Source organism: Pseudophryne corroboree, chromosome 4, assembly GCF_028390025.1.
Source record: "Pseudophryne corroboree isolate aPseCor3 chromosome 4, aPseCor3.hap2, whole genome shotgun sequence".
Taxonomy (NCBI): Eukaryota; Metazoa; Chordata; class Amphibia; order Anura; family Myobatrachidae; genus Pseudophryne; species Pseudophryne corroboree.
Window position 1 is genome coordinate 558,629,020 of NC_086447.1, and position 26,120 is coordinate 558,655,139.

At 45.9% G+C, this 26,120-nt stretch overlaps 1 protein-coding gene across 2 annotated transcripts in view; it reads left to right on the forward strand.

The window, feature by feature from the left end:
* PEX7 (peroxisomal biogenesis factor 7) overlaps window positions 1–26,120 on the forward strand; it is a 697,365-nt gene that overhangs the window by 536,305 nt on the left and 134,940 nt on the right. For both annotated transcript variants that reach the window (XM_063917410.1, XM_063917409.1), the window contains one exon: window positions 19,984–20,083. In XM_063917410.1, coding sequence (XP_063773480.1) covers window positions 19,984–20,083 — 100 coding nt within the window. The remainder of the gene's footprint in view (window positions 1–19,983; window positions 20,084–26,120) is intronic.

The window sequence follows — 26,120 nt, forward strand, 5'->3', positions numbered from 1 at the left end:
GAAAGGTTTCTTCACAGTAAGGATAATACGAATTTGGAATTCCCTGCCTGAGAGAGTAGTAATGGCGGACTCGATCGCTACTTTGAAGAATGGGCTAGATACAGTAAAGTCCAGATAAGGACAATACAGGGTATAAAATAAAAAAAGAAGAATAGACATAACGGCTAAACATTCACCACAGTTGAAATTAGTTTTCAAATATTAAAGTGTAGAAGATCACTAACAGGCTGAACTCGATGGACAAATTGTCTTTTTTCAACCTCAGAAACTGTTACTATTTATGCATCATTTTAATGCATAAATGTATTTTTTTCCCACTTTGTTTTAAAACTTGTGTTCTCCCTTTGTTGTGTGTCTTATTCTACTCTGCTATCACGTCACTTTATCTCATAATTATTTTCCCAGTGCACATTTAAAACCAGAAATCAGAACAAATGATGCATCCTGTGTCATTAATCACTCTGTCACACCCTTGCAGCATGTTCTGTGTCACGTTATCAAAGCTTACCCGTCACAGTGCATTCTGTGCCACACTACTGAGCACATGTAGTCTGCGTCTTTCTCACGTCTCATGTAACAGACCTAGCCTCATTCAGAGGGAACTTTTGCTTTTTATGTTTTTGTTTTTTTTATTCTTGTAAATGATTTGGATGGTGTCATTATTCTGTGCCATGGTTTATGTCGCTGTAATGAAAAATTGTTTATGATAATTTTTTACTGCACTTGGATCACACTATTTTGTAGCTCCCTGACACTAACAATTTTTCTAACTCTTGATGATATTGCTTCTTGGTGTAGAAATTTGGTGATGGTTTACCTGCAAGTAGGTAAAGATTAATTTTAAGCAGAAATGGTGCCAGCCCTACCACAACAACTCTGTAACGAAACCACTGATACACTTTGAAGTATATGTAAATCCTTGGTCAATATGAGAAAGCAGTCAGGATTACATTATTCAAAATGATTCAGATTACAGGATGCTCTTTATTTCAGTTCAAGAACAGTATATATTCAGTTTCCTGTCTGTGAGTTGCTTTAACAGAATACTATTACAGTTTTTTCAAGTGGTTTACTTTATAAAGAAATGTTAATAATGACAGTGTATTCCTTATTCATCTACATCATTGGTACAGGTTGAGTATCCCTTATCCAAAACGCTTGGGACCAGAAGTATTTTGGATATCGGATTTTTCCATATTTTGGAATAACTGCATACCATAATGAGATATCATGGCGATGGGACTCAAGTCTAAACACAGAATGCATTTATGATTCATATACACCTTATACACACAGCCTGAAGGTAATTTTAGCAATTGTGTTTAATAACTTCGTGCATTAAACAAAGTGTGTGTACATTCACACAATTAATTTATGTTTCATATACACCTTATACACACAGCCTGAAGGTGATTTAATACAATATTTTTAATAACTTTGTGTATTAAACAAAGTTTGTGTACATTAAGCCATCAGAAAACAAAGGTTTCACTATCTCACTCTCACTCAAAAAATTCCGTATTTCGGAATATTCCGTATTTCGGAATATTTGGATATGGGATACTCAACCTGTATTACAGACTGACACATTAAGCATATGCTCTCAGTTACCTCTTCTGTTTGCTTAATCTGGACTGATTCTTGTGTTCTAGCTGAAGGGAATCTGTGAGATTTTGCACACATGTAATTATGGTGCCTTTGTAAAAGGCAATTGAGATCTACGCTACACTGTAAAATTGATTGGAACAGTAACCAGCAATCATACACTGTAGGTTTTGCTTATTTCAAATATTAACTATAACACAAATGTTGAATCACTGAAAATAAAGAAAATAGAAACAGATAAGCATTTATTAACAATACACCTGGCCAATTCACTGCATCATTTCCAGTCAGTTGGCCTATTTTTAGTGCGTTTATTTAAGGAAATAGAGTATTCATATCCCCTGTTTTATAATTAATTGTTATCAATAAATTGTACATCATTAGACTGTGGTGCCCTCAGTTGCATAGAAACCTTTCCATGTCTTAGGTCCTAAAAGACAGAAGGAAAAATGCAGAAACAAGAGTGGCTCATAGCCATTTGCTGAAAGCCCACAGTCTGTAAACTGCCAGTCCACATTCAATGCTGCCGGAGGGAATTAAACACTTATCTGGCTTATATTTTTTCCATAAACTGGTCAGTTGTTGGGCTCCAGGTACAGTGTCAAGTGGGGAGATGACAGTGGCAGCTCAAGAACATTATTTAAAACTTATCCTAAACATCCTTATTAAAAACTAGCGACCCGCCTCGGCTTCGTACGGGAGCAATCTTTGTTGGAGCAATTCATTCTTTATTTGTCATTTTACAATCGAGATTCTCTTTCTTGGTCAGTTTCATTATTACGGGATAAACAAATTCTTTTAGCATCCGATGTAGTACTACCTGTATTCGCTTTCCGACTCTGCATAATGGTAATACAATATTTACATTTCTCTAACGTCTTAGTGGATGCTGGGGACTCCGTAAGGACCATGGGGAATAGACGGGCTCCGCAGGAGACATGGGCACTTTAAGAAAGAATTTAGATTCTGGTGTGCTCTGGCTCCTCCCTCTATGTCCCTCCTCCAGACCTCAGTTTGAGACTGTGCCCGGACGAGCTGGGTGCTGTTCAGTGAGCTCTCCTGAGCTTGCTGTGAGAAAGTATTTTGTTAGGTTTTTATTTTTATTTTCAGGGAGCTCTGCTGGCAACAGACTTCCTGCATCGTGGGACAGAGGGGAGAGAAGCAGCCATATTCTCTGAAGATAGGTCCTGCTTCTTAGGCTACTGGACACCATTAGCTCCAGAGGGATCATACACAGGATCTCACCCTCGTCGTCCGATCCCAGAGCCGCGCCGCCGTCCCCCTCGCAGAGCCGGAAGACAGAAGCCGGGTGAGTATGAGAAGAAAGAAGACTTCGAAATCGGCGGCAGAAAACTCCGTTCTTCACTGAGGTAACGCACAGCACTGCAGCTGTGCGCCATTGCTCCCACACACCTCACATACTTCGGTCACTGTAAGGGCGCAGGGGTGTGCGCCCTGGGCAGCATATGGACCTCGTTTGGCAAAAGTACACATATATACAGTTGGGCACTGTATATATGTATGAGCCCCCGCCAAGAAAATGTATATTTAAGCGGGACAGAAGCCCGCCGTCGAGGGGGCGGGGCTTCTTCCTCAGCACTCACCTGCGCCATTTTTTCTCCACAGCTCCGCTGAGAGGAAGCTCCCCAGGCTCTCCCCTGCATATACACGGTAGAAGAGGGTAAAAAGAGAGGGGGGGCACATAATTAGGCGCAAAAATCTATATAAACAGCAGCTACTGGGTTAACATTAAGTTACTGTGTTATTCCTGGGTTTATAGCGCTGGGGTGTGTGCTGGCATACTCTCTCTCTGTCTCTCCAAAGGGCCTTGTTGGGGAATTGTCTTCAGATGAGCATTCCCTGAGTGTGTGGTGTGTCGGTACGTGTGTGTCGACATGTCTGAGGTAAAAGGTTCCCCTAAGGAGGAGATGGAGCAAATGTGTGTGTGAGTGGTGTCTCCGTCGACAACGCCGACACCTGTTTGGATATGTGAAATTAAGTGCTAAGGTAAATTTATTGCACAAAAGATTAGAGAACAGACAGGGAATCTACCCATGTATGTCCCTATGTCGCAGAGACCTTCAGAGTCTCTCAATGTTCACTATCCAAAATAATAGACACTGATATCGACACAGAGTCTGACTCCAGTGTCGACTACGATAATGCAAAGTTACAGCCAAAATGGCAGGAAAGTATTCAATTTATGATTATTGTAATAAAAAATGTTTTGCATATCACTGATGACTCATCTGTCCCTGACACAAGGGTACACATGTTTAAGGGGAACAAAGCTGAGGTAAATTTCCCTCCTCTCATGAAGAAAAAGAGCGGGAATCTCCAGACAAGAGACTGCAGTTTCCCACAAAGAATTCTCAGGGAGTATCCTTTCCCTACTAGGGCCAGGATACGATGGGAATCTTCCCCTAGGGTGTCACGTTTGCCCAAAAGGTAGCGCTGACTTAACAGCTATCCTCAGGGATCCTGCAGATAGCATGCAGTAAAAGTACTTTGAAGTCCATTTACACACATTCTGGTACACTACTCAGATCGGCGATGTGTCGGCATGGGTTTATAGCGCTGTAGCAGCGTGGACAGATACCTTATCAGCAGAGATTGAGACCCTAGTATGTATATATATATATGTATATATATATATATATATATATATATAGATATATATATAAAAGATGCTGTCTTAGATATATATATATATATATATATATATATATATATATAAAACATGCCCAAAGAGACATTAGTCTACTGGGATCTAGAGTCAACGCTATGTCGATTTCTGCTTGACGTGTCCTGTGGAACTTGCAATGGACAGGTGATGCCGACTTAAGAGGCATTTGGAAGGTTTACCTTACAAGGCTGAGGATTGTGTGGAGAAGGGATCTCGGACCTGGTCTCCACAGCTATAGCTGGTAATTCTGATCTTTTGCCTTATATTCCAGCACAGCCTAGGAAAGCACGACATTATCAAATGCAGTCCTTTCGATCACAAAGAAACAAGAAGGTCCGAGGTGCGTCCTTTCTTGCCAGAGGCGGGGGCAGAGGAAAGAAGCTGCACAACACAGCTAGATCCCAGGAACAGAAGTCCTCCCCGGCCTCTACAAAATCCACCGCATGTCGCTGGGGCTCCACAGGCGGAGCTAGGCCCGGTGGGGGCACGTCTTCGAAATTTCAGCCACAAGTGGGTTCACTCCCTGTTGGATCCCTGGGCAATAGATATTGTGTCTCAGGGATACAAGCTGGACTTTGAGGAGATGCCCCCTCACCGACGGCCCTGCCGGCTTCCCCCCACAAGAGGGAAATAGTGTTAACTGCAATTCACAAATTGTATCTTCAACAGGTGGTGGTCAAGGTTCCCCTCCTTCAACAAGGAGGGGGTTATTATTCGACCATGTTGTAGTCCCGAAACCGCACGGTTCGGTCAGACCCATATTGAATTTAAAATTCCTGAACATATACCTGAAAAGGTTCAAGTTCATGATGGAATCGCTAAGAGCGGTCATCGCAAGCCTGAAAGGGGGAGATTTTATGGTGTCTCTGGACATAAAGGATGCATACCTTCATGTCCCCATTTATCCACCTCATCAGGCGTACCTCAGATTTACGGTACAGGATTGTCATTACCAATTTCAGACGTTGCCGTTTGGTCTCTCCACGGCCCCGAGAGTCTTCACCAAGGTAATGGCAGAAATTATGGTGCTCCTGCGGAAGCAAGGTGTCACAATTATCCTGTACTTGGACGATCTCCTCATAAAAGCGAGATCATGAGAGCAGTTGCTGATCAGCGTATCACTTTCTCTGGAAGTGTAACGGCAACACGGCTGGATTCTAAATATTCCAAAGTCGCAGTAGGTTCCTACGGCTCATCTGCCTTTCCTAGTCATGATTCAAGACACAGACCAGAAAAGGGTTTATCTCCCGATAGAGAGAGCTCAGGAGCTCATGACACTGGTCAGGAACCTATTAAAACCAAAACAGGTGTCAGTGCATCACTGTACTCGAGTCCTGGGAAGGATGGTGGCATCATACGAGGCCATTCCCTTCGGCAGGTTCCATGCGAGGACCTTTCAATGGGACTTACTGGACAAGTGGTCCGTATCACATCTTCAGATGCATCGGTTAATCACCCTATCCCCCAGGGCCAAGGTGTCTCTCCTGTGGTGGCTGCAGAGTGCTCACCTTCTCGAGGGCCGCAGATTCGGCATTCAGGACTGGGTCCTGGTGACCACGGATGCAAGCCTCCGAGGGTGGGGAGCAGTCACACAGGGAAGAAATTTCCAAGGTCTGTGGTCAAGTCAGGAGCGGAGACCCTGCTTCGCGACCAACCGGTTCTGATTCAGTCAGACACAATCACCGCAGTGGCTCATGTGAACCGACAAGGCGGCACAAGGAGCAGTGTAGCGATGGCGGAAGCCACCAGAATTCTTCGCTGGGCGGAAAATCACGTAAGCGCACTGTCAGCAGTGTTCATCCCGGGAGTGGACAACTGGGAAGCAGACTTCCTCAGCAGGCACGACCTCCACCCGGGAGAGTGGGGACTTCATCAGGAAGTCTTCGCACAGACTGCAAGTCGGTGGGTACTGCCACAGGTGGACATGATGGCATCCCACCTCAACAAAAAACTACAGAGGTATTGCGCCAGGTCAAGAGACCCTCAGGCGATAGGTGTAGTCGCCATGGTGACACCGTGGGTGTTTCAGTCGGTCTATGTATTTCCTCCTCTTCCTCTCATACCCAAGGTGCTAAGAATTATAAGAAAAAGAGGAGTGAGAACGATACTCATTGTTCCAGATTGGCCACGAAGGACTTGGTATCCAGATCTGCAAGAAATGCTCAAAGAGGACCCGTGGCCTCTTCCTCTAAGACAGGACTTGTTGCAACAGGGGCCCTGTCTGTTCCAAGACTTACCGCGGCTGCGTTTGACGGCATGGCGGTTGAACGCCGGATCCTAGCGGAGAATGGCATTCCGGAGGAGGTCATTCCTACTCTGATAAAGGCTAGGAAGGACGTGACAGCTCAACATTATCACCGTATATGGCGAAAATATGTGGGTGGTATTCATGTGACCGCCGGTCAGCTGACCGACAGTCACATGACCTCCTCCACCAGCCCGACGGTCACTGTCCCGATGGTCGGCATGCCGACCAACAGGGACTATTTCCACTCGTGGGTGTGCACGACACCCATAGAGTGGGAATAGAACCCGTGGCGACCGCAGGTCGCTACCGAGCCCGCAGCGTGGCGAGCGCAGCGAGCCCGCAAGGGGCTTGCTGCACTCGCCCCTCCCCGCCGGGATCCCGGCGTCGGTATGCTGCCGGGATCCCAGCATCGGTAAGCTGACCGGCGGTCAGGAGACTGCCGGTCAGCCGTACTACACCCAAAATATGTTGCTTGGTGTGAGGCCAGGAATGCCCCTACGGAGGAATTCCAGCTGGGCAGTTTCCTTCACTTCCTACAGTCAGGAGTGAATTTGGGCCTAAAATTTGGGTCGACTAAGGTCCAGATTTCGGCCCTATCCATTTTCTTTCAAAAGGAGTTGACTTCTCTACCTGAAGTTCAGACGTTTGTAAAGGGAGTGCTGCATATTCAGCCCCCTTTTGTGCCTCCAGTGGCGCCTTGGGATCTTAACGTGGTGTTGAGTTTCCTGAAATCCCACTGGTTTGAACCACTCAAAACGGTGGAGTTGAAATATCTCACGTGGACGGTGGTCATGCTATTAGCCTTGGTTTCGGCTAGGCGTGTGTCAGAGTTGGCGGATTTGTCACATAAAAGACCCTATCTGGTTTTCCATGCTGATAGAGCAGAATTGCGGACCCGTCCACAATTTCTGCCGAAAGTGGTTTCATCCTTTCATATAAACCAACCTATTGTGGTGCCTGTGGCTACTACAGACTTGAGGATTCCGAGTTGCTTGATGTAGTCAGGGCTTTGAAGGTTTATGTAGCCAGAACGGCTAGGATCAGGAAAACAGAATCTTTGTTTATCCTGTATGCTTCCAACAAGCTTGGTGCTCCTGCTTCAAAGCAGACTATTGCTCGCTGGATCTGTAACACGATTCAGCAGGCTCATTCGGTGGCTGGATTGCCGCTGCCAAAATCAGTTAAGCCATTCCACTAGGAAGGTGGGCTCTTCTTGGGCGGCTTCCCGAGGGGTCTCGGCATTACAACTTTGCCGAGCGGCTACTTGGTCAGGTTCAAACATTTTTGCAAAGTTCTACAAGTTTGATACCCTGGCCGAGGAGGACCTTGTGTTTGCTCAATCGGTGCTGCAGAGTCATCCGCACTCTCCCGCCCGTTTGGGATCTTTGGTATAATCCCCATGGTCCTTACGGAGTGCCCAGCATCCACTAGGACGTTAGAGAAAATAAGATTTTACTTACCGGTAAATCTATTTCTCGTAGTCCGTAGTGGATGCTGGGCGCCCGTCCCAAGTGCGGACTTCTTCTGCAATGCTTGTTTATAGTTATTGCTTAAATAAGGGTTATGTTATGGTTGCATCAGGGTTGACCTGTTGCTCTGTTGTTGTTCATACTGTTGACTGGGTATGTTTAGCTCAAGTTATACGGTGTGATTGGTGTGGCTGGTATGAATCTTGCCCTGGATTACCAAAATCCTTTCCTTGTACTGTCAGCTCTTCCGGTCACAGTTTCTCTAACTGAGGTCTGGAGGAGGGACATAGAGGGAGGAGCCAGAGCACACCAGAATCTAAATTCTTTCTTAAAGTGCCCATGTCTCCTGCGGAGCCCGTCTATTCCCCATGGTCCTTACGGAGTCCCCAGCATCCACTATGGACTACGAGAACTAGATTTACCGGTAAGTAAAATCTTATTTTTCATTAAAGCGCTCCTCAAACAATAATTCCACATCAGATTAACACTATTTTCAGATAAATTCTACTTTATAATCTCTAATATCAATTAAATTTGGAATAATAAATGTACCCCCTAATTGTGTAAAGAAACCCCCCAAATCTAAGGATAAGTACGCCATTTGTTGTCATAAACAGAAGTTGCATACCCTCTGATGTTAGCAAGTAATAACTTTTCTTGGGATGTTACATAGTTGGAGATAATATTTGGAAGCTGCTCATTCATACCTGGAGATAATGTATTTGGAAGCTGCTCAATCATACCTGGAGATAATTATTTGGAAGCTGCTCAATCATACCTGGAGATAATGATGTTACATAGTTGTTGAGGTTGAAAAAAAGACAAATGTCCATCGAGTTCAACCTGTATATACAGGTTTAGTATCCCATATCCAAATATTCCGAAATACGGAATATTCCGAAATACGGACTTTTTTGAGTGAGAGTGAGATAGTGAAATCTTTGTTTTTTGATGGCTCAATGTACACAAACTTTGTTTAATACACTAAGTTATTAAAAATATTGTATTGAATGACCTTCAGGCTGTGTGTATAAGGTGTATATGAAACATAAATGAATTGTGTGAATGTAGACACACTTTGTTTAATGCACAAAGTTATAAAAAATATTGTCTAAAATGACCTTCAGGCTGTGTGTATAAGGTGTATATGAAACATAAATGCATTCTGTGCTTAGATTTAGGTCCCATCACCATGATTTCTCATTATGGTATGCAATTATTCCAAAATACGGAAAAATCCCATATCCAAAATACCTCTGGTCCCAAGCATTTTGGATAAGGGAGACTCAACCTGTATATTTATATTTTTTATATATTAATTAAATGCTGTATCCTTGGATATTTTTTTCCACTAGGAATTTATCTAATCCAGTTTTAAATTTATTGATTGAGTCCACCACTACTACCTTCTCTGGCAGAGAATTCCAAATCCTTACTGTTCTTACTGTGAAGAACCCTTTTCTCCGTTGTGTATGGAATTTTTTTTCTTCTAACCAGCGGATGTCCTCGTGTCCTATGTAGTGTTTTTTTGATAGACAAATCGTTTGATAAATCCTTGTATTGTCCCTTAATGTATTTATAAATATTAATAATGTCTCCTCTCAGTCGCCTCTTTTCCAGCGTAAACAAATCTAACCTTTTAAGTCTTTCCTCATAATCCAGTGACTCTAACCCCTTAACCAGTTTAGTGGCTTGCCTCCGAACCCTTTTCGAGTTCTAAGATATCTTTTTTTATAGTGTGGAGCCCAGAACTGTACACAATATTCCAGGTGTGGCCGCACCAATGATTTTTACAGTGGCAGGATTACACTCTCATCCCTTGTCTCCATTCCCTGTTTTATGCGTGCTCACACCTTACTTGCTTTTGTTGCTGCATTTTGACATTGCTATCAAGTTTATTATCGATGAGCACTCCCAAATCTTTTTCCACTACTGTTATCCCTACATTTTCCCCATTTAGTTTATAGGCTGCCTGATTGTTCTTAGTCCCAAAGTGCATAACTTTACATTTGTCTATATGAACCTCATTCTCCATTTATCCTTCCAAACCTCAAGTATAGATAAGTCGTTCTGTAGAGACTCAACATCCTTGTATGAATTAATGACTCTACATAGCTTAGTATCATCTGCGAAAATTAACACTGTGCTTTCCAGTCCCTCTTCTAGGTCATTAATGAATATGTTAAACAACAATGGTCCGAGTACTGAACCCTGCGGTTTTCCACTGAGCACTGAAGCCCATTCTGAGTACATCCCATTAATCCCGACTCGCTGTTCCCTACTGAACAGCCAATTACATATCTCCCAACTTTCTTGTTTGTCAAAGAGGGACACGCGCAACGAAAAGGGGCATGGCCTATGAAAAGGGGGAGTGGCTTCACGAGAGGACCCGTGATCGCGAGCCACGCCCCATTTTCGTCACTGAGAGTGCATGGCCAGCTCTCCTGTGAGCTGCTGGCATGCCCCCTCTCCTCCTGTCTCCACTGAATCTATTCACCGCTGCTCTGCAGGAGCCTCCCAACTGCCCCCCCCCCCCCTCCACCACCACCGGGTACACTGCGGCCCGCGGGTAGGACAGCGGGACCATCCCCCCAAAAAAGATTGTCCCGCGAAAATCTGGACATTTGGGAGGTATGCAATAATTCACTAAAGTACAAATAGTGTCTCCTAGCCCACGCTCCTTTAATTTGAGAATTAGTCTCCTCTGTGGAACTTTGGCCCTTATTCCGAGTTGATCACTCGCTAGCTGCTTTTAGCAGCAGTGCAAACGCTAGGCCGCCGCCCTCTGGGAGTGTATCTTAGCTTAGCAGAAGTGCGAACGAAAGGATAGCAGAACTGTTACAAAAAAAGATTGTGCATTTTCTGAGCAGCTCGAAACTTACTCCTTCCTTGCGATCACTTCAGTCTGTTTATTTCCTGCTTTGACGTCACAAATACGCCCTGCGTTCGGCCAGCCACTCCCCCGTTTCCCCAGACACGCCTGCGTTTTCACCTGACACGCCTGCGTTTTTTAGCACACTCCCGGAAACTGTCAGTTACCACCCAGAAATGCCCACTTCCTGTCAATCACTCACCGATCAACAGAGCGACGAAAAAGAGTCGCTAGACCTTGTGTAAAACTGCATAGTTTTGTGTGAAAGTACATCGCGCGTGCGCCCTGCGGCCCGTATGCATGCGCAGTTTTGCTGGTTTTTTACCTGATCGCTGCGCTGCGAAAATCGGCAGCGAGCGATCAACTCGGAATGAAGGCCTTTGCCAAAGGCCTTAGCGAAGTCCAAAAAGATCACATCTACTGCTTGACCCTGGTCAATATTATCGCTCACTTTCTCGTAGAAGCATGTTGTCATTGTCTATTCTATTGAATTTTGTGAGAAGGAAAACCTCTTCACAAAGATTTTTTTTTTGTGGATGCTGCAGATGTGAAAGCATGGAATTTCTGGGTCCCAGAAATTGTTACTGTGTTTTTGAAGTGATCATCCAGAAATATCTAATGTCTCAGTATGCTCTTCTTGTGTTAAGAAAGTAAAATGCATTTCTGTAATGTTTTCCTCTGCCCAGTCAAAAAGTTGTTGTGGTATAAGAATTTGATTATGATATGGACATTGCAGACTTGCTTGGGATGCTAACCTCTTCACTGTGCTTCCTATACCGTCACAAGGCCCTTTGCCTGAGCAGTCGCTGAAAAATACTGCTCTGCTTCTATACCAAAATCAGCTTTATGAGAGCAATACGCTGACAAAGTCTTTCTTGAAAAATGTAAATCTCTCTGCACATGTTACATCTGCCCCACCTGCAGAGCAACATGGTTTTGGCCAGTTGGTTGCTTTTTTGTGTTACATACAAGCATGAATCAGGCCCTGTGTCGGGTGGCCTTCAGTTTGCCGGCTGTCGGGATCCCAGCACACAGTTTACCGGCGCCGGAATCCCGACACCTTTTCTCCCTCTTGGGGGTCCACGACGCCCCTGGTGGGAGACTAGATAGCAAGGCGCGCATAGCGCGCCACCATGCCCGCAAGGGGCTCATTTGCACTCTCCCAGCTGTCGGTATGCCGGCGGTCGGGATTCCGGCACCGGTATGTTGTCCGCCGGCATACCCTACTACACACCCTGTGTCATTGTACATACAGTAATATAAATCACAGGGATTGTGTAAGGAGATAAGTAAAAGTAATGAACAAGCCTAGATTTCATGTTCATTATTTTAACAAACAGTCCAAAGTGAAACCTCTTGTAGTAGATAATCCCACCACGATTGCAAAATAAAACTTTGGGCATTTATTAAAAGTATGAACAATGTTTTTTTATTTTCTCCTTTGTCCTAGAGGATGCTGGGGACTCCAAAAGGACCATGGGGTATAGACGGGATCCGCAGCTCTACTGAGTTTCTCTAAAAAGACTTTTGTTAGGTTTTTTATTTTCAGGGAGCGCTGCTGGCAACAGGCTCCCTGCATTGTGGGACTGAGGGGAAAGAAGCAGACCTACTTCTGTGAGTTGAAAGGCTCTGCTTCTTAGGCTACTGGACACCATTAGCTCCAGAGGGTCTGATCACTTGGGTCACCTAGCTGCTCGTTCCCTGAGCTGCGCCGCCGTCCCCCTCACAGAGCCTGAAGAAAGAAGACAGGTGAGTAACCAAAGCAAAGAAGACTTCAGAGAAGACGGCAGAAGACTTCAGTCTTCCTGAGGTACCGCGCAGCGCGCCATTGCTCCCGCACACACAAGCACTACATGGGTGCAGGGCTCGGGGGGCGCCCTGGGCAGCAATAAAAACCTCAAAAGTAAGGACTGGCATGTATATACAGTGCAGAGGCACTGTTAGGAGACCCCCGCCAGCATAAAAAAAATGCGGGACATAAGCGCGCAATGTTGGGGGCGGGGCTTCGTCCTCCAGCTCTGCCCAGCGCCATTTTCTCTCCACAGCTTGCTGCGGAGATGCTGCTCCTTTCCCTTCACTGCTGTCACAAGAAACAGGGTGTTAAAAACAAGGGGGGGGGGGGGGCACGAAAATTTGGTGTTGGTTCTTATTATTATAAATCAGCGCTTACAGGTCTGGGGCATTGTTTAATTCTTCAGACTGGTGGGGCGCTGGGTGTGAGCTGGCAAACTCCCTCTCTGTCTCTCTGAAAGGCCTTACTGTGGGTCTGTCCCCTTTAGCCCAGTGTGTTTGAGGGTGTCGGTACGCGTGTGTCGGCATGTCAGAAGCTGAATGCTCTTCCCAGGAGGAGGCTCACGTGGGGGCTGAACAGAATGAGGGAGTGACTCCGTTGGCACCGCCGACTGCTGATTGGGTTGAGATGTGGAGTGTTTTAAATAAAAGTATGGCATTGTTGCATAAGAGGTTGGACAAATCGGAGTCTCAGAACCAAGCATGGAGACAATCCATGGGAGAGGTGGTGCCACACACTCAGACCCCCTCGGGTCCCAAAAACGTTCATTTACCCAGATAGCAGACACTGATACCGACATGGATTCCGACTCCAGTGTCGACTATAATGATGCAAAGTTGCATTCTAGGGTCGCTAAGAGTATTCAGTACATGATTGTGGCGATAAAAGACGTGTTACATATCACGGAAGACCCCGCTCTCCCTGAGACAAGGGTCTGTATGTTTACGGGGAAGAAACCGGAGGTAACGTTTCCTCCCTCTCATGAACTGAACGCTCTTTTTGATAGGGCCTGGGAAACTCCAGATAAGAGGTGGCAGATACCCAGGAGAATTTCTATGGCAAATCCGTTTCCTTCTCAGGATAGGGTTGGGTGGGAGTCAACACCCACGGTAGAGAAAGCTCTAGCGCGACTGTCTAAGAAGGTGGCGCTACCATCCCCTGAAATGGCGGCCCATAGGCAGGAAGCTACCTTGAAATCTATTTATGTCACGACAGGGACGCTGCTCTGGCCGGCCGTGGCATCGGCTTGGGTGAGTAACGCAATTGAAAAGTGGGCAGATACCTTGTCATCTGAATTGGACACCCTGGATAGGGATAGCATGCTTTTGACACTAGGTCATATCAGAGACGCTGCAGTCTATCTAAAGGAGACTGCAAGAGATATTGGCCTCTTGGGATCAAGGACCAATGCCATGGCAACCTCGGCTAGGAGGGCGTTGTGGACTCATCAATGGAATGGTGATGCTGATTCCAAGAAGGCTATGGAGGCTCTGCCCTATAAGGGTGGAGTTTTGTTTGGTGAAGGCCTCGCGGACCTGGTTTCTACAGCTACCGTGGGTAAGTCCTCTTTTCTGCCTTTTGTTCCTCCACAGCAAAAGAAAATGCCTCAATACCAGATGCAGTCCTTTCGGTCGCAGAAGTTCCGGAAAGGACGTGGGTCATCCTTCCTTGCGGCAAAAGGTAAGGGAAAAGGAAAAAGATCGCCGGCTGTGGCAGGCTCCCAGGAGCAGAAGTCCTCCCCGGCTTCTGCCAAGTCCACTGCATGACGCTGGGGGTCCCCTGCGGGAGTCCGCACTGGTGGGGGCGCGTCTTCAGTCAGGTCTGGGTTCTCTCGTGACCAAGGGTACAAACTGGAGTTTCAAGACGTGCCTCCACACCGATTTTTCAAATCGGCCTTGCCAGCTTCTCTTCCGGAAAGAGAGGTAGTGTATGCGGCAATACAAAAGCTGTGTCAGCAGCGAGTCATTGTCGAGGTATCCCCGTCACAACGGGGAGAAGGGTTTTATTCAAGCCTGTTTGTGGTCCCGAAGCCGGATGGCTCGGTCAGACCGATTCTGAACTTAAAATCCCTCAATCTGTATTTGAAAAGTTTCAAATTCAAGATGGAATCTCTCCGAGCAGTGATCTCCAGTCTGGAGGGGGGGATTTTATGGTGTCAGTCGACATAAAGGATGCTTACCTACATGTCCCCATTTATCCTCCTCATCAGGCGTACCTGAGGTTCGCTGTTCAGGATTGTCACTACCAATTTCAGACGTTGCCGTTTGGTCTTTCCACGGCCCCGAGGATTTTCACCACGGTAATGGCGGAAATGATGGTGCTCCTACGCAAGCAAGGGGGTCACAATTATCCCGTACTTGGACGATCTACTGATAAAGGCGAGATCACAGGAGCCGTTAAGAAAAAACGTTGCGCTCTCCCTGACGGTTCTGCAGCAACATGGCTGGCTCCTAAATATGCCAAAGTCACAGTTGATTCCGACAATACGGCTGTCGTTCTTGGGCATGATTCTGGACACGGATCTACAGAGAGTTTTTCTCCCATTGGAAAATGCTCTGGAGACACAGAACATGGTCAAGGAACTTCTGAAACCGGCAAGAGTGTCGATTCACCAATGCACTCGAGTGCTGGGGAAAATGGTGGCGGCCTACGAGGCCATTCTGTTTGGCAGGTTTCATTCCAGGACTTTTCAGTGGGACCTGTTGGACAAGTGGTCCGGGTCCCATCTACACATGCACCGGAGGATAAGCCTATCCCCCAGGGCCAGGATTTCTCTCCTGTGGTGGCTCCAAAGTTCTCACCTTCTAGAGGGTCGTAGGTTCGGGATCCAGGATTGGGTCCTGGTAACCACGGATGCGAGTCTCCGAGGTTGGGGAGCAGTCACACAGGGGGAAAGTTTCCAGGGAAAATGGTCAAACCAAGCTTGTCTGCACATAAACATTCTGGAATTAAAGGCCATTTACAACAGCCTCCTACAAGCAGAACATCTCCTTCGCTGCCTACCCGTCCTGATTCAGTCGACAACATAACAGCGGGGGCGCACATAAACCGCCAGGGCGGAACAAGGAGCAGATCGGCGATGGCGGAGGCCACAAGGATTCTTCGCTGGGCGGAAAAACATGCAAGCGCTCTGTCAGCGGTCTGCATTCCAGGCGTGGACAACTGGGAAGCAGACTTCCTCAGCAGACACGATCTCCATCCAGGAGAGTGGGGTCTTCATCAAGAGGTCTTTGCAGAAGTGACAAGTCGTTGGGGACTGCCTCAAATAGACATGATGGCATCTCGCCTCAACAAGAAGCTTCAGACATATTGTTCCAGGTCAAGGGACCCTCAAGCAATAGCAGTGGACGCACTGGTGACACCGTGGGTGTTTCAGTCGGTCTATGTGTTCCCTCCACTTCCACTCATTCCAAAGGTGTTAAGGATCATAAGAAGAACGAGGGTTCAGGCGATACTCGTTCCAGATCGGTGTCCGGATCTTCAGGAATTACTCATAGAAGATCCCTGGCCTCTTCCTCTGAGAGAGGATCTATTACAGCAAGGACCGTGCGTGTTCCAAGACTTACCGCGGTTGCGTTTGACGGCATGGCAGTTGAACGCCAAATCCTAGCTCGAAAGGGTATTCCCGGAGAGGTCATTCCGACTCTACTGAAAGCTAGGAAGGAGGTAACGGCGAAGCATTACCACCGTATTTGGAGAAAATATGTGTCTTGGTGCGAATCCAAGAAGGCGCCTACAGAAGAATTTCAGCTGAGTAGTTTTCTCCATTTTTTGCAAGCAGGTGTGGATGCGGGCCTAAAGTTAGGCTCTATTAAAGTGCAGATTTCGGCCTTATCTATTTTCTTTCAAAAGGAATTGGCCTCGCTTCCAGAAGTACAGACTTTCGTGAAAGGGGTACTGCATATCCAACCTCCATTTGTGCCCCCGGTGGCTCCATGGGACCTTAACGTGGTGTTATGGTTCCTGACGTCACATTGGTTTGAACCTTTACAAAAGGTTGACTTGAAATTTCTCACTTGGAAAGTAGTCATGCTATTGGCCTTGGCGTCCGCAAGGCGGGTGTCCGAGTTGGCGGCTTTGTCTCACAAAAGCCCCTACTTGGTTTTCCATGTTGATAGAGCGGAATTGGGGACTCGTCAACAATTTCTCCCAAAGGTGGTTTCTTCGTTTCACATGAACCAACATATTGTGGTACCTATGGCTACTGAAGCTTTGACTGATTCTAAGTCGTTCGATGTGGTCAGAGCTTTGAAAATTTATGTAGCCAGAACGGCTCGTGTTAGAAAAACAGAGGCGCTGTTTGTCCTGTATGCTTCCAACAAGGTTGGGGCTCCTGCTTCTAAGCAGACTATTGCACGCTGGATCTGTAATACGATTCAGCATGCCCATTCTGCGGCTGGATTGCCGTTACCGAATTCGGGGAAGGCCCATTCCACTAGGAAGGTGGGCTCGTCTTGGGCGGCTGACCAGGGTTGTCTCGTCATTGCAACTTTGCCGAGCAGCTACTTGGTCGGGTTCAAACACTTTTGCAAAATTCTACAAGTTTGATACCCTGGCTGATGAGGACCTCATGTTTGCTCAATCGGTGCTGCAGAGTCATCCGCACTCTCCCACCCGGTCTGGAGCTTTGGTATAAACCCCATGGTCCTTTTGGAGTCCCCAGCATCCTCTAGGACGAAGGAGAAAATAGGATTTTAATACCTACCGGTAAATCCTTTTCTCTTAGTCCGTAGAGGATGCTGGGCGCCCGTCCCAGTGCGGACTCTATCTGCAGTACTTGTTTACGCTTATTGCTTATGTTACACAATGGTTGTGTTTTGGTTAAGGTCAGCCTGTTGCTGATCGTTTTGGTTCACGCTGTTAACTGGTGGTTGTTACAGGCCACGTTGTACGGTGTGTGGTGGTGTGAGCTGGTAGGTAGCTCACCCTTAGTTTAACAAAATCCTTTTCCTCGAAATGCCCGTCTCCTCTGGGCACAGTTCCTATAACTGAGGTCTGGAGGAGGGGCATAGAGGGAGGAGCCAGTTCACACCCATTTAAAGTCTTAAAGTGCCCATGTCTCCTGCGGATCCCGTCTATACCCCATGGTCCTTTTGGAGTCCCCAGCATCCTCTACGGACTAAGAGAAAAGGATTTACCGGTAGGTATTAAAATCCTATTTTTCCATCAAAATTGTGATTTTTAAAATGTAGCAATTTTTTATTTTTATTGAAGCACACTGCCATGCTATCTATCATATGAAAAACCTTCAAAAGAAGTTTAAAATGAGACATTGTCCAACTCAATGCAATTTAAAACGATGTAAAAAAAGCAACTATATCAGCCTAAGATTTTAAAGTTATCTTCACACCCAAGGCATCAATTAATGTACCAAATTTCACTACAATCTGAAAGGGTCAGTTTGAAATCCTATGTTGATTCAGTGTGGACTAGCCTGACTTGCTTCACTAAAATCGTCCCTGCTCATCTCCCTTTTGTCGTAGATTAATGTTTCATACACTTAAACCTTCCTTGACAAATGCTCTGTCGAATTGTGCAACCCGCATCAATATCCATCCAGTAGTTCTTGAAAGTAGACCAAACAAACAGACAGATGCCTACTGGGGACTTAATTTTATACTATGTAGAGAGAGATCTTTTTTAAATGCAGTATACCTTTAATATGTCATAGGTCTTCCGTAACTGGATGGACTGAGTGATATAACATAAGCCACAACATGGATGTTGACTTATGAGAGAGATACACACACACATACACTGTGTATGGAGCTCAGTATATACTATTATATTACACTATGTAGTAAAAAGTGATCCCCCCCTCCCCCCCCAAAAAAAAAAAAAACTCCTAGACCAAGCTAACTGAGTTTGAAAAGGGGATCATCGTAAACTGTGCAATGTAATTTTTCCAGGGTGACGCTGTACTGGTATACAGAAATCTTAATCCCATTGAGAACCTCTAGGAAGAATGAAAGCGATGGGTGCGTTGTAGACCGACTCAACCTTTTGCAGTGTCGCAGTTGGTCACTGTACTTAAGGCGGAATGGCAATACATACCGCCTGCTGTTGTCTAGCAACTTGTGTACTGTTTGCCAGAAGGGTGCCTGTAGTAGTCACTGCACGTGGTGGACCTACAAAGTACTAAAATCTCATTGACCTATTTGCTGTCAGTGTCCAGTCACTTTTGTCTACATAGGGGGGGGGGGCATTTATTTAATGCAATTTTTTTTTTGCCTAGGTGAAAAAACTGCACTTGGGGATTCGTCCTATGAAAAAGCAGGGACGTTTTTTCACCTAGTCCAATTTTAAAGAATTTTTCGCCAGTGCCTTTTCACACAAAAAAAAAAAAAGAGTGAAAAGGCATTGGCGAAAATGTCTTAAAAACGTTCGAAAACAACCTGCAGTGGGGTAAATTTGATAGCTCTGAAATTGCCGGAGCTTATTGAATACCCCCCATAGTGTATATGTGCATATAGATCATTAATTAGAATGTAGGCTATTGAAGATAAAATTCCAGTCATGAGGAGATATATTTTCATACATATGGCACCCTTTTTGTTGGTAATCCTCCACTAAAGGACAGTGAACCATTTTTAACTTAAATGTCTGGTATATTTTAAGTATACAGTATGTATGTATATATAAATTTATAGGGGCATCATAGCAGGTGGTCTTCAGTTTGCCGAATGTCGGGATCCCGGCACACAGTATACCGGCGCCGGAATCCCGACACCCGGCATACCGGCACATATCATAGCATGTGCTTGCACTGGGCACTAGGGCTTGTTGGACATCTGCGTCCAGCAGGATGGAGTCCAGGTGGGGAGTGAAAAGGACAGCCCTGTCTGTTAAATCTGTACTGGGCACCGGGGATTGATAAGGGGAGCCCTGTCTGTTACTTCTGTACTGGGGTGTCACAGCGTGCAGTTGTGTATTTGTATGCACCGTAAATGGCTCAGGCTACTTCCAACAGCCATGGTGCTTGATTGTTTAGATATTAAGAAGGTGTGTGTTTTCGTACACAAGCAAGCAGCTGATCTAAGACACCTGCCAGTGGGCCTCTCAGTAAAAATCCCGGCAGCTGCCACATTGCTTTTACATCCGTCTCTGAGTCAGACTCTGTGTGCTCACTTGCTGCCTAATAATTCCCCCCTTCCATGACAGGTGCCAGTGTAACATGCTAAGCAATGTTATTTACTTCAGTGGTTTTAATGTTATGGCTGTTCCATGTTTACAGCTCTCTGTTATACTACACACAATGCAGTAAAATAGTAACAGTGCGCTGTGGTCATTTCTGTTTGTATCTCTCCACAGATTATGGGATTTTACCAAATCTTCATCGCTGCTTGAAACTGTGGAGCATCATACAGAGTTTACTTGTGGACTTGACTTCAGCCTTCTCATTCCGGGACAGGTATTTGACACCCCCAAGCATTCCTTTTGATTAAACCAATGGGTTTTAATATCATGATACAGTAACCCATAGACTACTATTTAGTAAGAAGTGGTGATAATTTAGATTTTGTATTGCTAGTTACCACAGTGAAAGTAAATCCGGTATTGCTGCTATTAAAACACTTAAATGGCTAATATTTTTTCTAAAAACCGCTCAGAAGTTGTCAGGTTTTTTTTATGATGGAATTAGATTAAGAACATATATTTAAAATATATCCAATACAATTTTATGAAAACTGAAACAAAAACAAATTAAAACAAACATCAGTACAAACATTGATAGTCGGAACATCGGGTCATTGATGGTCAGACCATCAGCAATTTTTTCAGAGCCTGCTCCTCTCTGAAGCCTCTGGGGGTCCATTTCCCCAAATGCTCATGTCAACAGCCGTGGTGTAGGGGGTACAGCCAGGCCGACTGATCAGCAGCACTGCAGCCACTAGGGTGAGAGAACCAGCAAACAAAGGGGCTGGGAAGTCCTTCTGATAGCGGCAGCTGCAGGAAAATTCTCTTCCTGCAGCCGCAGAGCAGGCTTTCTGACTGGTCGCGACCACACCAGGCAAGTGGTTAACAAGAAAATAAAGTCAGAACATTGGAGTGATTATTTCCTTGAATTACCTGTGAAATGTACTTATTTACTCTTATGCTTATTACACTTGTTGGTGAGAAGTTGGGAGTGTAAATGATAGTTTATTCTTACACAGAGTAACCATAATTTTTTAAAATATAAAGTTTTTTCAGTAGCTGAAAATGTTAACCTGAGTGTAGAATTTGTTCCATTTGTATATTAAAACAACATTTTGTTCACATTAAATATTAGGGGGGGAAAGATATCCAGACGGGCAATTCCCAAGGCAAATATTGGCTTTTGGAATACTATGACAGACTTGCATTTCCCTTCATCATCACTTACAGTGTATAATAAGCATTGTTTAGTTCATTCATCATTACTCTCTACATGCTTCCTTAAGCAATAACCTCTTATAGTTACAAATCACAATAGAAGATAAATGGGTTTAATCAAGTTAGAAATCAGCTATGTTGGCAAAGCCCTGATCACAGTGCTGTGCTTTCTTTACAGAATGCTGACTGGTTCTCTCACAGCTTGAAAACCTGCCCCTGTATATTTCTTTATTGTTAAATAGTTATTCACTCACTCACCACACAGCTTGGCCATCAACCCACGCAGCTAGAAATGATAAGCAATTTATGTACAATAGAGAGCATTATAGACTGTTCCCAAAAGTGAGTGCAGTGATGTCTGATGTCCCTATTGTTTTAAATAATATAACATCAATAAAAACAGGTTTTTGTAATATAGTACACCTATACAAATGTATTTCTCTATCGTCCTAGTGGATGCTGGGGTTCCTGAAAGGACCATGGGGAATAGCGGCTCCGCAGGAGACAGGGCACAAAAGTAAAGCTTTCCGATCAGGTGGTGTGCACTGGCTCCTCCCCCTATGACCCTCCTCCAAGCCAGTTAGATTTTTGTGCCCGGCCGAGAAGGGTGCAATCTAGGTGGCTCTCCTAAAGAGCTGCTTAGAAAAGTTTAGCTTAGGTTTTTTATTTTACAGTGAGTCCTGCTGGCAACAGGATCACTGCAACGAGGGACTTAGGGGAGAAGAAGTGAACTCACCTGCGTGCAGGATGGATTGGCTTCTTGGCTACTGGACATCAGCTCCAGAGGGACGATCACAGGTACAGCCTGGATGGTCACCGGAGCCTTGCCGCCGGCCCCCTTGCAGATGCTGAAGTAAGAAGAGGTCCAGAATCGGCGGCAGAAGACTCCTCAGTCTTCTAAAGGTAGCGCACAGCACTGCAGCTGTGCGCCATTTTCCTCTCAGCACACTTCACACGGCAGTCACTGAGGGTGCAGGGCGCTGGGAGGGGGGCGCCCTGGGAGGCAAATGAATACCTATTTTGGCTAAAAATACCTCACATATAGCCTCCGGAGGCTATATGGAGATATTTAACCCCTGCCAGAATCCGTTAAGAGCGGGAGACGAGGCCGCCGAAAAAGGGGCGGGGCCTATCTCCTCAGCACACAGCGCCATTTTCCCTCACAGAAAGGCTGGAGGGAAGGCTCCCAGGCTCTCCCCTGCACTGCACTACAGAAACAGGGTTAAAACAGAGAGGGGGGGCACTAATTTGGCGTTAGAAATATATAAAAAAAGATGCTATAAGGGAAAACACTTATATAAGGTTGTCCCTATATAATTATAGCGTTTTTGGTGTGTGCTGGTAAACTCTCCCTCTGTCTCTCCAAAGGGCTAGTGGGTCCTGTCCTCTATCAGAGCATTCCCTGTGTGTGTGCTGTGTGTCGGTACGTGTGTGTCGACATGGATGAGGACGATGTTGGTGAGGAGGCGGAGCAATTGCCTGTAATGGTGATGTCACTCTCTAGGGAGTCGACACCGGAATGGATGGCTTATTTAGGGAATTACGTGATAATGTCAACACGCTGCAAGGTCGGTTGACGACATGAGACGGCCGACAAACAATTAGTACCGGTCCAGACGTCTCAAAAACACCGTCAGGGGTTTTAAAACGCCCGTTTACTTTAGTCGGTCGACACAGACACAGACAGGGACACTGAATCCAGTGTCGACGGTGAATAAACAAACGTATTCCTTATTAGGGCCACACGTTAAAGGCAATGAAGGAGGTGTTTCATATTTCTGATACTACAAGTACCACAAAAGAGGGTATTATGTGTGATGTGAAAAAACTACCGTAGTTTTTCCTGAATCAGATAAATTAAATAAAGTGTGTGATGATGCGTGGGTTCCCCCCGATAGAAAATTATGGGCGGTATACCCTTTCCCGCCAGAAGTTAGGGCGCGTTGGGAAACACCCCTTAGGGTGGATAAGGCACTCACACGCTTATCAAAACAAGTGGCGGTACCGTCTATAGATAGGGCCGTCCTCAAGGACCAGCTGACAGGAGGCTGGAAAATATCATAAAAAGTATATACACACATACTGGTGTTATACTGCGACCAGCGATCGCCTCAGCCTGAATGTGCAGAGCTGGGGTGGCTTGGTCGGATTCCCTGACTAAAAATATTGATACCCTTGACAGGGACAGTATTTTATTGACTATAGAGCATTTAAAGGATGCATTTCTATATATGCGAGATGCACAGAGGGATATTTGCACTCTGGCATCAAGAGTAAATGCGATGTCCATATCTGCCAGAAGATGTTATGGACACGACAGTGGTCAGGTGATGCAGATTCCAAACGGCACAAAGGTGTATTGCCGTATAAAGGAAGAGGAGTTATTTGGGGTCGGTCCATCGGACCTGGTGGCCACAGCAACTGCTGGAAAATCCGCCGTTTTTACCCTAAGTCACATCTCTGCAGAAAAAGACACCGTCTTTTCAGCTTCAGTCCTTTCGTCCCTATAAGATCATATCTGCCCAGGGATAGAGGAAAGGGAAGAAGACTGCAGCAGGCAGCCCATTCCCAGGAACAGAAGCGTTCCACCGCTTCTGACAAGTTCTCAGCATGGCGCTGAGACCGTACAGGACCCCTGGATCCTACAAGTAGTATCCCAGGGGTACAGATTGGAATGTCGAGACGTTTCCCCTTCGCAGGCTCCTGAAGTCTGCTTTACCAAGGTCTCCCTCCGACAAGGAGGCAGTATGGGAAAAAATTCACAAGCTGTATTCCCAGCAGGTGATAATTAAATTACCCCTCCTACTACAAGAAAAGGGGTATTATTCCACACTATATTGTGGTACTGAAGCCAGAAGGCTAGGTGAGACTTATTCTAAAAAATTTTTTGAACACTTACAAAGGTTCAAATCAAGATGGAGTCACTCAGAGCAGTGATAACGAACCAGGAAGAAGGGGACTATATAGTGTCCCGGGACATCAGGGATGCTTACCTCTATGTCCCAAATTTGCCCTTCTCACTAAGGGTACCTCAGGTTCGTGGTGCAGAACTGTCACTATCAGTTTCAGACGCTGCCGTTTGGATTGTCCACGGCACCCCGGGTCTTTACCAAGGTAATGGCCGAAATGATGATTCTTCTTCGAAGAAAAGGCGTCTTAAATTATCCCTTACTTGGACGATCCCCTGATAAGGGCATAGTCCAGGGAACAGTTGGAGGTCGGAGTAGCACTATCTCGGATACTGCTACAACAGCACGGGTGGATTCTAAATATTCCAAAATCGCAGCTGATCCCGACGACACGTCTGCTGTGCCTAGGGATGATTCTGGACACAGTCCAGAAAAAGGTGTTTCTCCCGGAAAAGAAAGCCAGGGAGTTATCCGAGCTAGTCAGGAACCTCCTAAAAACAGTGCATCATTGCACAAGGGTCCTGGTAAAAATGGTGGCTTCCTACGAAGCAATTCCATTCGGCAGATTTCACGCAAGAACTTTTCAGTGGGATCTCCTGGACAAATGGTCCGGATCGCATCTTCAGATGCATCAGCGGATAACCCTATATCCAAGGACAAGGGTGTCTCTCCTGTGGTGGTTATAGAGTAAACATCTTCTAGAGGGCCGCAGATTCGGCATTCAGGATTGGATGCTGGTGACCACGGAGCCCAGCCCGAGAGGCTGGGGAGCAGTCACACAAGGAAAAAATTTCCAGGGAGTGTGATCAAGTCTGGAGACTTTTCTCCACATAAATATACTGGAGCTAAGGGTAAATTTATAATGCTCTAAGCTTAGCAAGACCTCTGCTTCAAGGTCAGCCGGTATTGATCCAGTGGGAAAAACATCACGGCAGTCGCCCACGTAAACAGACAGGGCGACACAAGAAGCAGGAGGGCAATGGCAAAAACTGCAAGGACTTTTCGCTGGGCGGAAAATCATGTGATAGCACTGTCAGCAGTGTTTCATCCCGGGAATGGAAACTGGGAAGCAGACTTCCTCAGCAGGCACGACCTCCACCCGGGAGAGTGGAAACTTCATCGGGAAGTTTTTTCCACATGATTGTAAACCGTTGGGAAATACCAAAGGTGGACATGATGGCGTCCCGTCTGAACAAAAAACGGGACAGGTATTGCGCCAGGTCAAGAGACCCTCAGGCAATAGCTGTGGACGTTCTGGTAACACCGTGGGTGTACCAGTCGGTGTATGTGTTCCCTCCTCTGCTTCTCATACCTAAGGTGCTGAGAATTATAAGACGTAGAGGAGTAAGAACTATACTCATGGCTCCGGATTGGCCAAGAAGGACTTGGTACCCGGAACTTCAAGAGATGCTTACAGAGGTCTTATGGCCTCTGCCGCTAAGAAGGGACTTGCTTCAGCAAGTACCATGTCTGTTCCAAGACTTACCGCAGCTGCGTTTGTCGGCATGGCGGTGGAAAGCCGGATCCTAAGGGAAAAAGGCATTCCGGAAGAGGTCATTCCTACCCTGGTCAAAGCCAGAAAGGAGGTGACCGCACAACATTATCACCACATGTGGCGAAAATATGTTGCGTGGTGTGAGGCCAGGAAGGCCCCACAAAGAAATTTCAACTCGGTCGTTTCCTGCATTTCCTGCAAACAGGAGTGTCTATGGGCCTCAAATTGGGGTCCATTAAGGTTAAAATTTCGGCCCTGTCGATTTTCTTCCAGAAAGAATTGGCTTCAGTTCCTGAAGTCCAGAAGTTTGTCAAGGGAGTATTGCATATACAACCCCCTTTTGTGCCTCCAGTGGCACTGTGGGATCTCAACGTAGTTCTGGGATTCCTCAAATCACATTGGTTTAAAACCAGTCAAATCTGTGGATTTGAAGCATCTCACATGAAAAGTGACCATGCTCTTGGCCCTGGCCTGGACCAGGCGAGTGTCAAATTGGTGGTTTTTTCTCAAAAAAGCCCATATCTGTTTGTCCATTCGGACAGGGCAGAGCTGCGGACTCGTCCCCAGTTCTCTCCCTAAGGTGGTGTCAGTGTTTCACCTGAACCAGCTTATTGTGGTGCCTTGCACCTACTAGGGACTTGGAGGACTCCAAGTTGCTAGATGTTGTCAGGGCCCTGAAAATATGTTCC